The sequence below is a fragment of the Salvelinus sp. IW2-2015 genome, unplaced genomic scaffold (genome assembly GCF_002910315.2).
Source record: "Salvelinus sp. IW2-2015 unplaced genomic scaffold, ASM291031v2 Un_scaffold1128, whole genome shotgun sequence".
Classification (NCBI taxonomy): domain Eukaryota; kingdom Metazoa; phylum Chordata; class Actinopteri; order Salmoniformes; family Salmonidae; genus Salvelinus; species Salvelinus sp. IW2-2015.
This window is the reverse complement of record NW_019942742.1, coordinates 217,238-231,163: the sequence shown is the minus strand read 5'-3', so window position 1 is coordinate 231,163 and position 13,926 is coordinate 217,238. Positions and strand designations below refer to the sequence as shown.

Sequence of the window (13,926 nt, the reverse complement as noted above, 5' to 3'; positions counted from 1 at the left end):
GAGAGAGAGAGAGAGAGAGAGAGAGAGAGAGAGAGAGAGAGAGAGAGAGAGAGAGAGAGAGAGAGAGAGAGAGACGATCCATATATTGACCGTGGGATTTTCTGCTCCATCATCTGCTGTAATGATTGATCTTCTCTGCTTAGCAGGAGTCTTAGCGGCTTTGGCTCAGGACTGAGGCTGGTTTGCTTTTCTGACTCACTACTTCTACACACACACACACATGCATGCAGAAACATACACCAGGTGCATTCAGAAAGTATTCAGACCCCTTGACTTTTCCCACATTTTGTTACGTTACATCCTTATTCTAAAATGGATTAAATAAAAAAGAATCCTCATCAATCTACACACAATACCCCATAACGACAAAGARAAAACAGGTTTTTAGAAATGTTTGCGAAATTATAAAAAATGAAATATCTTCTTTACTAGTGTCGTGTCTTTGGCTATGCCGGATTAAGTGATATGACATGCTATTATATAAAATCCTTTCTCTGTAATTAATATTACCTGATTGAGCTAATCATGTAAATGTAATTAACTAGAAAGTCGGGGCACCACAAAATAATATTTATAGAGCTGTTACCTCCCGAATAAACTCTTAACTTTTTTGGGATAGGTGGCAGCATTTTCACTTTTGGATGAATAGCGTGCCCTGAGTGAACTGCCTCCTACTCTGTCCCAGATGCTAATATATGCATATTATTATTACTGTTGGATAGAAAACACTCTGAAGTTTCTAAAACTGTTTGAATGATGTCTGTGAGTAAAACAGAACTCATATATGGCAGGCAAAAACCTGAGAAAAATCCAACCAGGAAGTGGGATATCTGAGGTTGGTCGATTTTCAACTCATCGACTATTGAATGCACAGAAGGATATGGATCTGTTTGCACTTCCTACGGCTTCCACTAGATGTCAACAGTCTGTAGAACCTTGAATGAAGCTTCTACTGTGATGTGGAGCCGGATGGGAGCTGTTTGAGTCAGTGGTCTGGCAGAGAGCCAGGTCCTGGTCATGCGCATTTCACATGATAGCGACCTGTTTTCCATTGCTTCTCTACACACAAAGGAATTCTCCGGTTGGAACGTTATTGAATATTTATGATAACAACATCCTAAAGATTGATTCTATACTTAGTTTGACAAGTTTCTACGACCTGTAATAYAGCTTTTGGAAATTTTCGTCCRACGTTCGCCTGGACCTGCACGAGCGTTTGGATATGTGTACTAAACAAAAGTAGCTACTTGGACATAAATAATGGACATTATCGAACAAAACAACAAGTTATCGTGGAAGTAGGATTCCTGGGAGTGCATTCTGATGAAGATCATCAAAGGTAAGGGAATATTTATAATGTATTTTCTGATTTCTGTTGACTCCAACATGGCAGAATATTTTTATTTTCTTTCTGAGCGCCGTCTCAGATTATTGCATGGTTTGCTTTTTACGTAAAGTTTTTTTGAAATCTGACACAGCGGTTGCATTAAGCACAAGTGTATCTTTAATTCTATGTAAAACATGTATCTTTCATCAAAGTTTATGATGAGTATTTATGTTATTTGACGTGGCTCTCATCAATTTCTGAACATGGCGCCAATGTAAACTGAGGTTTTTGGATATAAATATTAACTTAATCGAACAAAACATATATGTATTGTGTAACATGAAGTCCTATGAGTGTCATCTGATGAAGATCATCAAAGGTTAGTGATTAATTTTATCTCTAATTCTGCTTTTTTGTGACTCCTGTCTTTGGCTGGAAAAATAGCGGTGTGTTTTTTTTGACTTGGTGGTGATCTAACATAATCAGATGTTGTGCTTTCGCTGTAAAGAATGTTTTTAATCGGACACGATGGGTAGATTAACAAGATGTTTATCTTTCATTTGCTGTATTGGACTTGTTAATGTGTGAAAGTTACATATTTCAAAAAATTTCCCGCGCTGCCTTTTCAGCGGAATGTTGTCGAGGGGTTCCGCTAGCGGAACGCATGTCCTAGACAGGTTTAAAGACCTAGTAATATTTTACATCAATAGCAGTCAATATTAATTAATCGTCACCTTATTTCAGTCTCATCTGAAGGTTGTAAATTCTTGGTTATCTTCACGAACCCTGGCTAACAAGTTGAATCAGCAATACAAAATTGGGTTTAATTATTTATTTACTAAATATCTAACTAATCACACAGAATTACATATACACAGAATGAATCATACCTTGATTACAAATKATGTCATAAAGGAAAACGTCCCTAGCGGACGGAGCAGATTTGACAGCTGGTTACACAAAGGAAAGTGGGTTGGGTTTGAGTGAAAGAGCGGGAAGACTTGAAGAACAAAGGAAGAAGCTGTGCTATCATAAACACAATATCCTATGCATTCTAAATTACCGCCCATTTGGAAAAGGAAAATGCAATAAATATTTACTCTGAGCTGCGCTTCAATAGATTGGTGATAGAAGGATGGCCGTGTTGCCCAACAGAGTCCTTTGTCCTTTGAAGAGTATCTCTGGTGGTGAACGGTAAACGTTGTAGTGTCGTCGTTGTGTGGTAGACGGGATACTCTGTCCATTCCTTGCCCACGTTTACAGCTGCTGTTGCTAACTCAACGGCTAGGATGTCTCACTTCTTTAGTGAATAAGAGTTCAAAGTTCATACCAAAGCTCACGCTGAGGTTGGCTTAGTTCTGTAGTTGACATGTTAGTCCTTTTTAATGTATGGACCGTCGTCCTCACGTCCTCGGAGCAGGATGTTACATTTTCGTCAAGGGCTTTATATAGTGGAGGGAGAAGGGTGTGTTTTCATAGTTTTATAACACATGTCTCTTCACAGGGGCGGGCCACTGGTTGAGCAGAGCCCTAACCTTATGAAAACCCAAATCTCTCATTTGGAAGCTAAAATTACATTTAATCTTTTCACCAATAATTTTATATTCAAACATTTAAATTGCCCAACAATTCCATGTGAATCTGATACCTATAATGTGTAGACTTTCCACTGTAGAGTTTATGTCATCCTATCATTGATGAGAATGTCTCAGATGACAACCGAACTGACATCATATTCATTAAGTACCAACGCATATGTTCAACTGGTTGGATTACCAAAATATGGTTAATTTCCCCCCAACTTATTTGATGTTCCCAGACTCTGTTTAACAAAGGCTATTCAAGAGTCCCTCTGTAGAGTCAAGAGAGAGAGGGAAGGGAGAAAGGTATTTATGGGGGGGTAATAAACCTTACCCACAGGCCAGCGTCATGACACTAGCATTCAGACCCTTTGCTGTGAAACTCAAAATTTTGCTCAGATGCATCCTGTTTCCATTGATCATCCCTTGAGATGTTTCTACAACTTGATTGGAGTCCACCCGTGGTCAATTAAATTGATTGGACATGATTTGGAAAGGCACACACCTGTCTATATAAGGTCCCACAGTTGACAGTGCATGTCAGAGCAAAAACCAAGCCATGAGGTTGAAGGAATTGTCCGTAGAGCTCCGAGACAAGATTGTGTCGGGACAGATCTGAGGAAGGGTACCCAAACATTTCTGCAGCATTGAAGGTTCCCAAGAACACAGTGACCTCCATCATTCTTAAATGGACTCTTCCTAGAGCTGGCTGCCCGGCCAAACTGAGCAATCCACGGAGAAGGACCTTGGTCAGGGGGGTGACCAAGGACCCGATGGTCACTCTGACAGAGCTCCAGAGTTCCTCCGTGGAGATGGGAGAACCATCCAGAAGGACAACCATCTCTGCAGCACTCCACCAACCAGGCCTTTATGGTAGAGTGGCCAGTCGGAAGCCACTCCTCAGTAAAAGGCACATGACAGCTTGCTTTGAGTTTGCTAAAAGGCACCTAAAGGACTCAGACTATGAGAAACAAGATTCTCTGGTCTGATGAAACCAAGATGGAACTCTTTGGCCTGAATACCAAGCATCACGTCTGGAGGAAACCAGGCACCCTTCACCCTACGGTGAAGCATGGTGGTGGCAGCATCATGCTGTGGGGATGTTTTTCAGAGGCAGGGACTGGGAGACTAGTCAGGATCAAGAGAAAGATGAATGGAGCAAAGTATAGAGAGATCCTTGATGAAAACCTGCTCCAGAGCGCTCTTGGCCTTAGACTGGGGCGAAGGTTCACCTTCCAACAGGACAATGACCCTAAGCACACAGCCAAGACAACCCAGGAGTGGCTTCGGGACTCTGAATGTTCTTGAATGGCCCAGCCAGACACCGGACTTGAACCCGATCTAACATCTCTGGAGAGATCTGAAAATAGCTGTGCAGCGACACTCCCCATCAAACCTGACAGAGTTTGAGAGGATCTGCATAGAAGAATGGGAGAAACTCCCCAAATACAGGTGTGCTAAGCTTGTAGCGTCATACCCAAGAAGACTCGAKGCTGTAATCGCTGCCAAAGGGTCTGAATACTTTTGTAAATGTGATATTTCATCATTAAAAAAAATCTAAAAACCTGTTTTTACTTTGTCCTTATGGGGTATTGTGTGTAGATTGATGAAGTTGATAAATTGATAATTTTAGAATAAGGCTGTCACATAACAAAATGTGGATAAAGTCAAGGGGTCTGAATACTTTCCAAATGCACTGTATACACTCATACTGTACACACGTTAACGTGTTAACAGCACACAACTGGGTCTTGAGTTTCATGCTGCAGTGTGGGATATACAGCCACAAGGACAGGAACAAGATTTAAGCCCAGAAGCTATGGGAGGGAGGGGAGGCAGAGGGGAACATTTTGGCATTGGGGGGGTCAGGTAAAGTGAGGAGAAGGGTGCAGTCCAGACAGGTGCTTGGGTCGGCATTTGTCGTGACTCGAGCTGTCTGTCTGTCTGTCTGCTTCCCAGAACTGGAAATGAGAAATAGTCTCCTGGGGGACTTAGTTCTATTACCCTCCATCTCTCTCGTTACACATTCATTATAACTCGTCTCTCTCTCTCTTCCTCTCTCCCTCTCCAACCTTCTCTCTCCCTCTCTTTCTCTCTCACTCTAACTTCCCTCTCATCCTCCATCTAAATCTAACTTTCCCTCTCTCTAACTCTCTCTACCCTCTATCTCAACGACAGGAAGGACATGACTAATCTAACAGGTGAAGTCCCTGTGGGCTTTATCATTGCTGTTGTTAACACCAGTGATGTCATTGCCCTCTGCAATGTTTGTGTGGTTATGTGCAGTATCAGCCCTGTTGTCCCTGGTGATGTTGACACGGTGTCATGTATTGTCCAAGTGGATTAAAGTGATAGGGACAACACACAATGTGGTCCTAATGTTAGGGATAGGGATTGTAGCAGACAATGTGTCTATGGTAGAGATAAGAATAGGGTCATAATGTTAGATGTGTGTTCATTTTGATGCTGTGAATTTGATGCAGATCATTTGTAACAAGTCCCACATTCATCTTACATTAGTTTGGCGCTGTCTGTCCCCTGACCGGCTAGACAGGTCCATCGCTCTCCTGTAGTGCCCCTGGACAGGACAGACAGACAGACAGACAGACACACACACACACACACATACACACTCAGTGTCAATGAATCAGAATCACATTCACACATACATGATCAATGTTTACATTGTTTCAACATTTATTCACCAATCATATTTCCACATTACTTAGAGTTTTACTTGGTGATATGGTGCTGCTAGTGAGACAACACACTGAGAGTTTTACTTTTGGTGATATGGTGCTGCTGGTGATAGACAACATAGTGAGAGTTTTACTTGGTGATATGGTGCTGCTAGTGATAGACAACATAGTGAGATTTTACTTGGTGATATGGTGCTGCTAGTGATAGACAACATAGTGAGAGTTTTACTTGGTTATGGTGCTGCTAGTGAGAACAACATACTGAGAGTTTTACTTGGTGATATGTGTGCTAGTATAGACAACATACTGAGAGTTAAATGGTGCAGGTGCTGCTAGTGATAGACAACATACTGAGAGTTTTACTTGGTGATATGGTGCTGCTAGTGATAGACAACATACTGAGAGTTTTAAATGGTGACATGGTGCTGCTAGTGATAGACAACATACTGAGAGTTTTACTTGGTATATGGTGCTGCTAGTGATAGACAACATACTGAGAGTTTTACTTGGTGATATGGTGCTGCTAGTGATAGACAACATACTGAGAGTTTACTTGGTGATATGGTGCTGCTAGTGATAGACACATACTGAAGTTTTACTTGGTGATATGGTGCTGCTAGTGATAGACAACATACTGAGATTTTACTTGGTGATATGGTGCTGCTAGTGATAGACAAATACTGAGAGTTTACTTGGTGATATGGTGCTGCTTGTGATAGACACCATTTAGAGACACAATACAGACAGAGGAGTTTACAAAAAAATGTACATACATTCATATCCCTGTGGGCCAAAATCCCTGCTGCAGTGTGTACAAACCTGATCAAGAACTACAGGAAACGTATGATCTCTTAATTGCAAACAAAGGTTTCTGTACAAATATTAAGTTCTGCTTTTCTGATGTATCAAAATACTTATGTCATGCAATAAAATGCAAATTATTTACTTGTGATCACATACAATGTGATTTTCTGGATTTTTGTCGCCCACAGTTGAAGTGTACCTATGATAAAAAATTACAGACCTCTACATGCTTTGTCAGTAGGAAACCTGCAAAATCAGCAGTGTATCAAATACTTGTTCTCCCCACTGTATATCTAAATGCAGAGCGATGGACTAAGTGCCAATGCAGTATAGTGCAGTTATTTAAAGTACAGTTCAGAGATGGCTTGATGTGGTGTGCAGCACAGAGTTCATAGATACATACCTTCAGAAAATATTAACTCCCTTCACTTTTTCCACATTTGTTTTGTTACAGCTTGAATTTAAAATGGATTAAATTGAAATGTTAAATGCAAATTAATACAAAATGAAAAGCTGAAAATGTCTTGAGTTAAGAAGTATTCAACCCCTTTGTCATGGCAAGCCTAATAAGTTCAGGAGTAAAAATTTGCTTAACCTGCGGAACCCCCCCCACATTCCACTGAAAAGCAGCGTGCGAAATTCAAAAAATATTTTTTTGAAATATTTAACTTTCACACATTAACAAGTCCAATACAGCAAATGAAAGATAAACATCTTGTGAATCCAGCCAACATGTCCGATTTTTTAAATGTTTTACAGCGAAAACACCACGTATATTTATGTTAGCTCACCACCAAATACAAAAAAGCACAGACATTTCTTTCACAGCACGGTAGCTTGCACAAAACCCCAAATAGAGATAGAATTAGTCACTAACCAAGAAACAACTTCTCAGATGACAGTCTATAACATGTTATACAATAAATCTATGTTTTGTTCGAAAAATGTGCATATTTCAGGTATAAATCATAGTTTTACATTGCAGCTACAATCACAAATATCACCAAAGCAGCTAGAACAATTACAGAGAGCAACGTGAAATACCTAAATACTCATCATAAAACATTAATGAAAAATACATGGTGACAGCAAATGAAAGATAAACATCTGTGGAATCCAGCAAATTTTCTGATTTTTTAAGTGTTTTTACAGCGAAAACACAATATAGCCTTATATTAGCGTACCACAATAGCCAACCACACAACCGCATTCATTCACCGCAAAGGTAGCGATCCAAAAAACCAGCAAAAGATATTAATTATTCACTAACCTTGACAAACTTCATCAGATGACAGTCCTATAACATCATGTTACACAATACATATATGTTTTTGTTCGAAAATGTGCAATTTAGCGGTACAAATCGTGGTTTTACAATGTGAATACGTAGCCAAACTGCACAAAATTATCCGGATATATTTCTGACACTCACCTAATCTAATCAAAGAACTCATCATAAACTTTACTAAAAAATACATGTTGTACAGCAAATGAAAGATACACTAGTTCTTAATGCAATCGCCGTGTTAGAATTCTAAAAATAACTTTAGTACGACATACAGCTTACTGTATAGCGAGACAGCGCCTGCAATGAGGGCGAAAATAGTACAAACATTTTCAACAGAAATACGAAATAACATCATAAATGATTCCTACTTTTGCTGAGCTTCCATCAGAATCTGTACAAGGAGTCCTTTGTCCAGAATAAATCGTTGTTTGGTTTTAGAATGTCCTCTTCGCCTGTCGAATTAGCAACCAAAGCTAGCCAAGTGGCGCGAAGTTATCCATCTTCACCAACGCAGAGAACGGAAAATGCCAAAACTCCGATAAACGTTCAATAATCTGATAAAACTATATTGAAAAAACATACTTACGATGATATTATCACATGTATCAAATAAAATCAAAGCCGAGATATTAGCTCTGCTGCTACCATTACGAAAGCTTTTCAGAAGGCAATCCAGGGTTCCTTCCCGCGCCTTGCTGGACAAAGGAAATTTGGGGTCACGTCATTCCAAGAGCTCTTGTTCGACCTCAGATCAAGCTAGACACCCCATCACCTCCCACTGCCTGTTGACATCTAGTGGAGGCGTATGAAGTGCATGTATATCCATATGATTCTAAGCAAATGAATAGGAAGGCTCTGGAACAGAGCCTCGATTTCAGATTTTCACTTCCTGACAGGAGTTTGCTGCAAAATGAGTTCTGTTTTACTCACAGATATAATTCAAACGGTTTAGAAACTGGAGTATTTCTATCCAATATAATAATAATATGCATATTGTACAATCTAGAATAGAGTACAGAGCCGTTAAATTGGGCACGATTTTTTCCCAAAGTGAAAACAGCGCCCCATCCTTAACAAGTCACATAATAAGTTGCATGGATTCACTCTGTGAGCAGTAATAGTGTTAACAATGATTTTTGAATGACTACCTCATCTATGTACCCCACACATACAATTATCTGTAAGGTCCCTCAGTTGAAGCAGTGAATTTTAGACACAGATTCTGTCACGCCCTGACCTTAGTTATCTTTGTTTTCTTTATTATTTTGGTTAGGTCAGGGTGTGACATGGGGAGTAGTATGTGTTTGTATTGTCTAGGGGTTTTGTAATTTATGGGCAGTCTAGTCTATGTTGTATGTCTATGGCTGCCTAGATTGGTTCTCAATTAGAGGCAGCTGTTTATCAATTGTCCCTGATGGAACCATATTTAGGCAGCCATATTCCGTTGGTATCTTCGTGGGTTATTGTCTATGTATTGGTTGCTTGTGTCTGCACTTTATATATATAGCTTCACGTTCGTTTTGTTGTTTTGATTAGTTTGTTTAAGGGTTCTTCGTTTCGTGTTAAATAAATAGAAGAATGTATTCGTATCACGCTGCGCCTTGGTCCTTCTCTCTTCCTCCATACGACGAACGTGACRGATTCAACCACAAAGACCAGGGAGGTTTTCCAATGCCTTACAAAGAAGGGCACATATTGGTAGATGGGTAAAAAATAAAAAAGCAGATGTTGAATATCCTTTTGAGCATGGTGAAGTTATTAATTACATCAATACAATACACCCAGTCACTACAAAGATACAGGCATCCTTCGTAACTCAGTTGCCAGAGAGGAAGGAAACTGCTAACGGATTTCACCATGACGCCAATGGTCACTTTAAAACAGTTACAGAGTTTAACGGCTGTGATAGGAGGACACCGAGATGGATCACCAACATAGTAGTTATTCCACAATACTAACCTAATTGATAAGAGTGAAGAAAAAAAAGAAAGCCTGTACTCAATAAAAAAAATCCAAAATATGCATTTCAGTCTCTGTCGACATTTAGCTCGACAAACCATTTTGACTGGTCCTGGAGGCATTGGTTGGCAGATTTGGTATGTTTTCGTGCAAATGAAATACACTGATGGATTATTTGTTGTGCGCACGCATGTGCATGTCCACACGCGTGGGGGTGAGTGCATGTGTCAAGCTTGAATTTGTGTGTGTGTGGTTGTTTGTTTATGAGTGTTTATGTGTGCGTTAGCACATCTGAGGGACCTCAAGCACTGGCCTGCAGAGCTCTGTGGGGTTCAAGGGAGCACATAAGGAGGCGGGAGTATGGAATGATGGAAGAAGGAGCAATGGGTGAATGGATGAATGAGGCAGAGAAATATAAGAATGAGATCGGAAGAGATACAGCAAGAGAAATTTAGGTTTTAGAGAGAGAGAGAGAGAGAGAGAGGGAGTGTTTGGAAAATGAATAAAAATGTGTGTGTGAAAGAGAGATGGCATAATATGAAGGGATGGGAGAGAAGGAGAGGGGGAGTGTGGTGTCAGAGCTGAAAGCTGTGAAATTGGCTCCAGAGCTGCACCTGGTTTTCCAACGGCCAATCAAGGCATTATACAAACACTAGCTGCACAGGAACATTCTACCACTCGTCTCTCTACAGGAACTTTCTACCACACATCTCTCTCTTCACTCCCTCTACAGGAACATTCTACCACACATCTCTCTCTTCACTCCCTCTACAGGAACATTCTACTACTCATCTCTCTCTTCACTCCCTCTAACAGGAACATTCTACCCCATCTCTCTCTTCACTCCTCTACAGGAACATTCTACTACTCATCTCTCTCTCTCTCCCTCTACAGGAACATTCTACCACTCATCTCTCTTTCCTCTCCTCTACAGGAACATTCTACACTCATCTCTCTCTTCACTCCCTCTACAGGAACATTCTACTACTCAATCACTTCTCTTCTCCTCCTCTACAGGAACATTCTACCACTCATCCTCTTCTCTTCACTCCTCTACAGGAACATTCTACCACTCATCTCTCTCTTCACTCCCTCTACAGGAACATTCTACCACTCATCTCTCTCTTCTCTCCCTCTACAGGAACATTCTACCACTCATCTCATCGCTCTCCTTATCTTCTGCACCTTTAAGGGGGGCTGAACTTCCTGATTTAGCCTGGGTTTCAATTTTCCTCATTTGGAAATGCGACTGAGAGAAAGATTTGAGTCTTGGAGGTGTGCTTTGACGTGCGTGTCTCTCGTGTGTGTGTTGTAACGTGGGAAGTGTTTGTACTTTCACTATGCCAAAACGGAAACCCAAATAGTCACTCCCCCATCTATAAACAGTCTAACCACGTCTTGTTTCTGGAAGTAGCCTAGGCTAGCTAGGAAGCTAGTCAACTTTTTCCCAAAATGAGTTCCAGCCAGCCATGAGTGACCGTGGCAAAGTTGGTAATACTTTGGATAGCGTGTCTATGGGGCTAGTTATGTCACACCCTGACCTTAGTTATCTATGTTTTCTTTATCATTTTGGTTAGGTCAGGGTGTGACGAGAGTGGGTATGCTTGTTTTGTATTGTCTGGGGTTTTTGTATGTCTAGGGGTGTTTGTAAGTCTAGGCATATGTATGTCTATGGTGGCCTGAATTGGTTCCCAATCAGAGGCAGCTGTTTATCGTTGTCTCTGATTGGGGATCATATTTAGGTTGCCATTTTCCCTTTTGGTTTTGTGGGTTCTTATTCTATGTTTAGTTGCCTGTCTGCACTAGCCATATTAGCTTCACGGTTCGTTTTGTTATTTTGTTTGTTTTGTTCAGTGTTCATTCTTTAAATAAAGAAGAATGTACGCTTATCACGCTGCGCCTTGGTCTCCTCCCTACGACGGCCGTGACAAGTTAGGGATCATCAATAAATTGCACAGTGTAAATGGAACAATATTTTCATGTTGCACATCTTTTAGTTATCTTATTAAATGCTTTCAATATTTGTAGATGAATTTTTACAATTTATAGTTGGTTAGAGGTTATTGACATTTCAATTTTAAGCTATTGACATTTTAAAATATTGTTGCATGTACATTGTGTCATTTACTGATGGTCCCTTACTATCCCCACATATGGATATCAGATGTCAAACCAAATTGACCATGGGTAATATGATTGGGTCATGTGCAGCTGCACTCCAAATGAATGATTACTTGGGTGCTGCCAGCTGTGGGAAGGATTGAAATGAACCCAACCCAAGGAAAACTCAGTACCTTTCATTATGTGACATACAATCTTTTTCAAATGATCTTGCAGGTCTCAGTTTTGGAGAAGTCTGACTTTATGACCAAAATKATCCTATTTACTCTAAGGTCGATGTCCGCACCCTGCRGAAATCTAATAAACATAAGAAAAACKAACCATAAAATCTGTCAGTTTAAACTAGAGATCTCTGTTGTTTTGCATTGTATCGACAACATCCGCCTATGTAACACCATCTGCGGTGAAAGGTAACCAAGCCAGAGTGGTCTACTCTACCGTATCGTACGAACGGTTTGGCCTACAAACTATTATGACCTCTCTATGGRAAGATGAGACTCTCACTAACACGATGGTGTTTGGTCTCTATGACCCCCACAAGCATCTTGGGACTCGTCTGAAGATGGTACAGCTGATCTTCCAACTTCTGTCTGTAGCATCTGAACAGTTTGGGCTACACACTACTATGACCCATCTGTGTAAAGGTGAGACACGAACACGTACATGTCGGTTTTACTCTAGGATGCCCACAGGCCTCAGAAGACTGATCTGAAGGTCCCCCGGTAGCAGWTGAACAAATAACTGGAGTATATATGGACACTGGTTAGTTCCAAAMAWAAGGGGTACATGTCCAAAAAAAKAACACATTTTTCCTGATCTTTGTTATATTGCTCAGATAAAGGACAGACACTTCAAAASAAACKTCCTTTGTATTTTTGGKGGACTATCTGTTGTTGCATGTAGTGAATCTCTTAGTCAATGCATTTGTATGGGCTAATAGCAAGGCCAAAAAGAATGTTTAATCAAATGTTTTTTCAAAAAAAAATTAACACTTCAAATCAAATAGCTAAATGATTGTTAGTTTGACCTGAAAACAATTCCATATAACTTAGTAGAAAYCCCCCACCCCCAAGACTCTTATGGGTTAATATTGATTCCACATAGACTGTTTTCTATCAGAGAAGTTGTTCATATCCTTCAGTTGCTCTTTAGTATCTCTTTCCTTCTCTCTCCCCTTTTCTCTCCTCTCTTTCCATCCTTGCTATTTTTATGTGTCCCTTTCTCGGCCTCAATCTCTATCCTCCCACCATTCAACCTCCCCCCCCCACTTCCTTTCTCTCTCTCTCTCCATAGAACGACTACAGGAAGTTGTCCATGCAGTGTAAGGACTTTGTCGTGGGGGTGTTGGACCAGTGCAGAGACACAGAGGAGGTGGAGGCCATCTTGAACGGTGACGTGGACAATGCCTCGCCCAGCGAAAACAACCGGCCCTGCCTCGAACGCGTCAAACTGGCCATTAAATATGAGGTCAAAAAGGTGMGAAACCCTAACCAGGACTGCAACCTGACCGCATTGCTTGACACTGTTGTAAATGACTAACGTTACGTTTTGTTTTAGTTTACATGCCAGTATTTATCTGATAGCATCAGTGGTGGAAAAAGTACCCAATTGTCATACTTGAGTAAAAGTAAAGATACCTAAAAATGGCCAAGCTCCAACACTCAGATATAATTTACAAGCGAAGCACGTGTTTAGTGAGTCCATCAAATCAGAGATAGTAGGGATGACCAGGGATGTTCTTTTGATAAGTGCTTGAATTGGACCATTTTCCTGTCCTGCCAAGCATTCAAGATGTAACGAGTACTTTTGTATCACATTTCAGGAGAAGAACCAGATGCAGACAGTGTCGAAGTAACAAAAGTGTATTACTAGAACAGGGGGCAGGCAAAACGACAGGTCAAGGGCAGGAAGAGGTCAGTAATCCAGATCAGAGTCCATAAAGAACAGAACGGCAGGCAGTCTCGGGGTCAGGGCAGGCAGAGGTCAATAATCTAGGGTGGTGTGACAAGGTACAGGATGGCAGGAAGGCTCAGGGTCAGGGCAGGCAGAGGTCAATAATCTAGGGTGGTGTGACAAGGTACAGAATGTCAGGCAGGCTCAGGGTCAGGGCAGGCAGAGGTCAATAATCCAGGGTGGTGTGACAAGGTA

At 40.8% G+C, this 13,926-nt stretch overlaps 1 protein-coding gene across 1 annotated transcript in view; it reads left to right on the top strand.

Moving 5' to 3' along the window:
- The window catches only part of LOC112069832 (short transient receptor potential channel 7-like), a 94,462-nt gene that overhangs the window by 17,803 nt on the left and 62,733 nt on the right, over window positions 1-13,926 (top strand). The window contains exon 3 of the mRNA XM_070438712.1: window positions 13,072-13,254. Within this exon, the coding sequence (XP_070294813.1) occupies window positions 13,072-13,254 (183 nt within the window). The remainder of the gene's footprint in view (window positions 1-13,071; window positions 13,255-13,926) is intronic.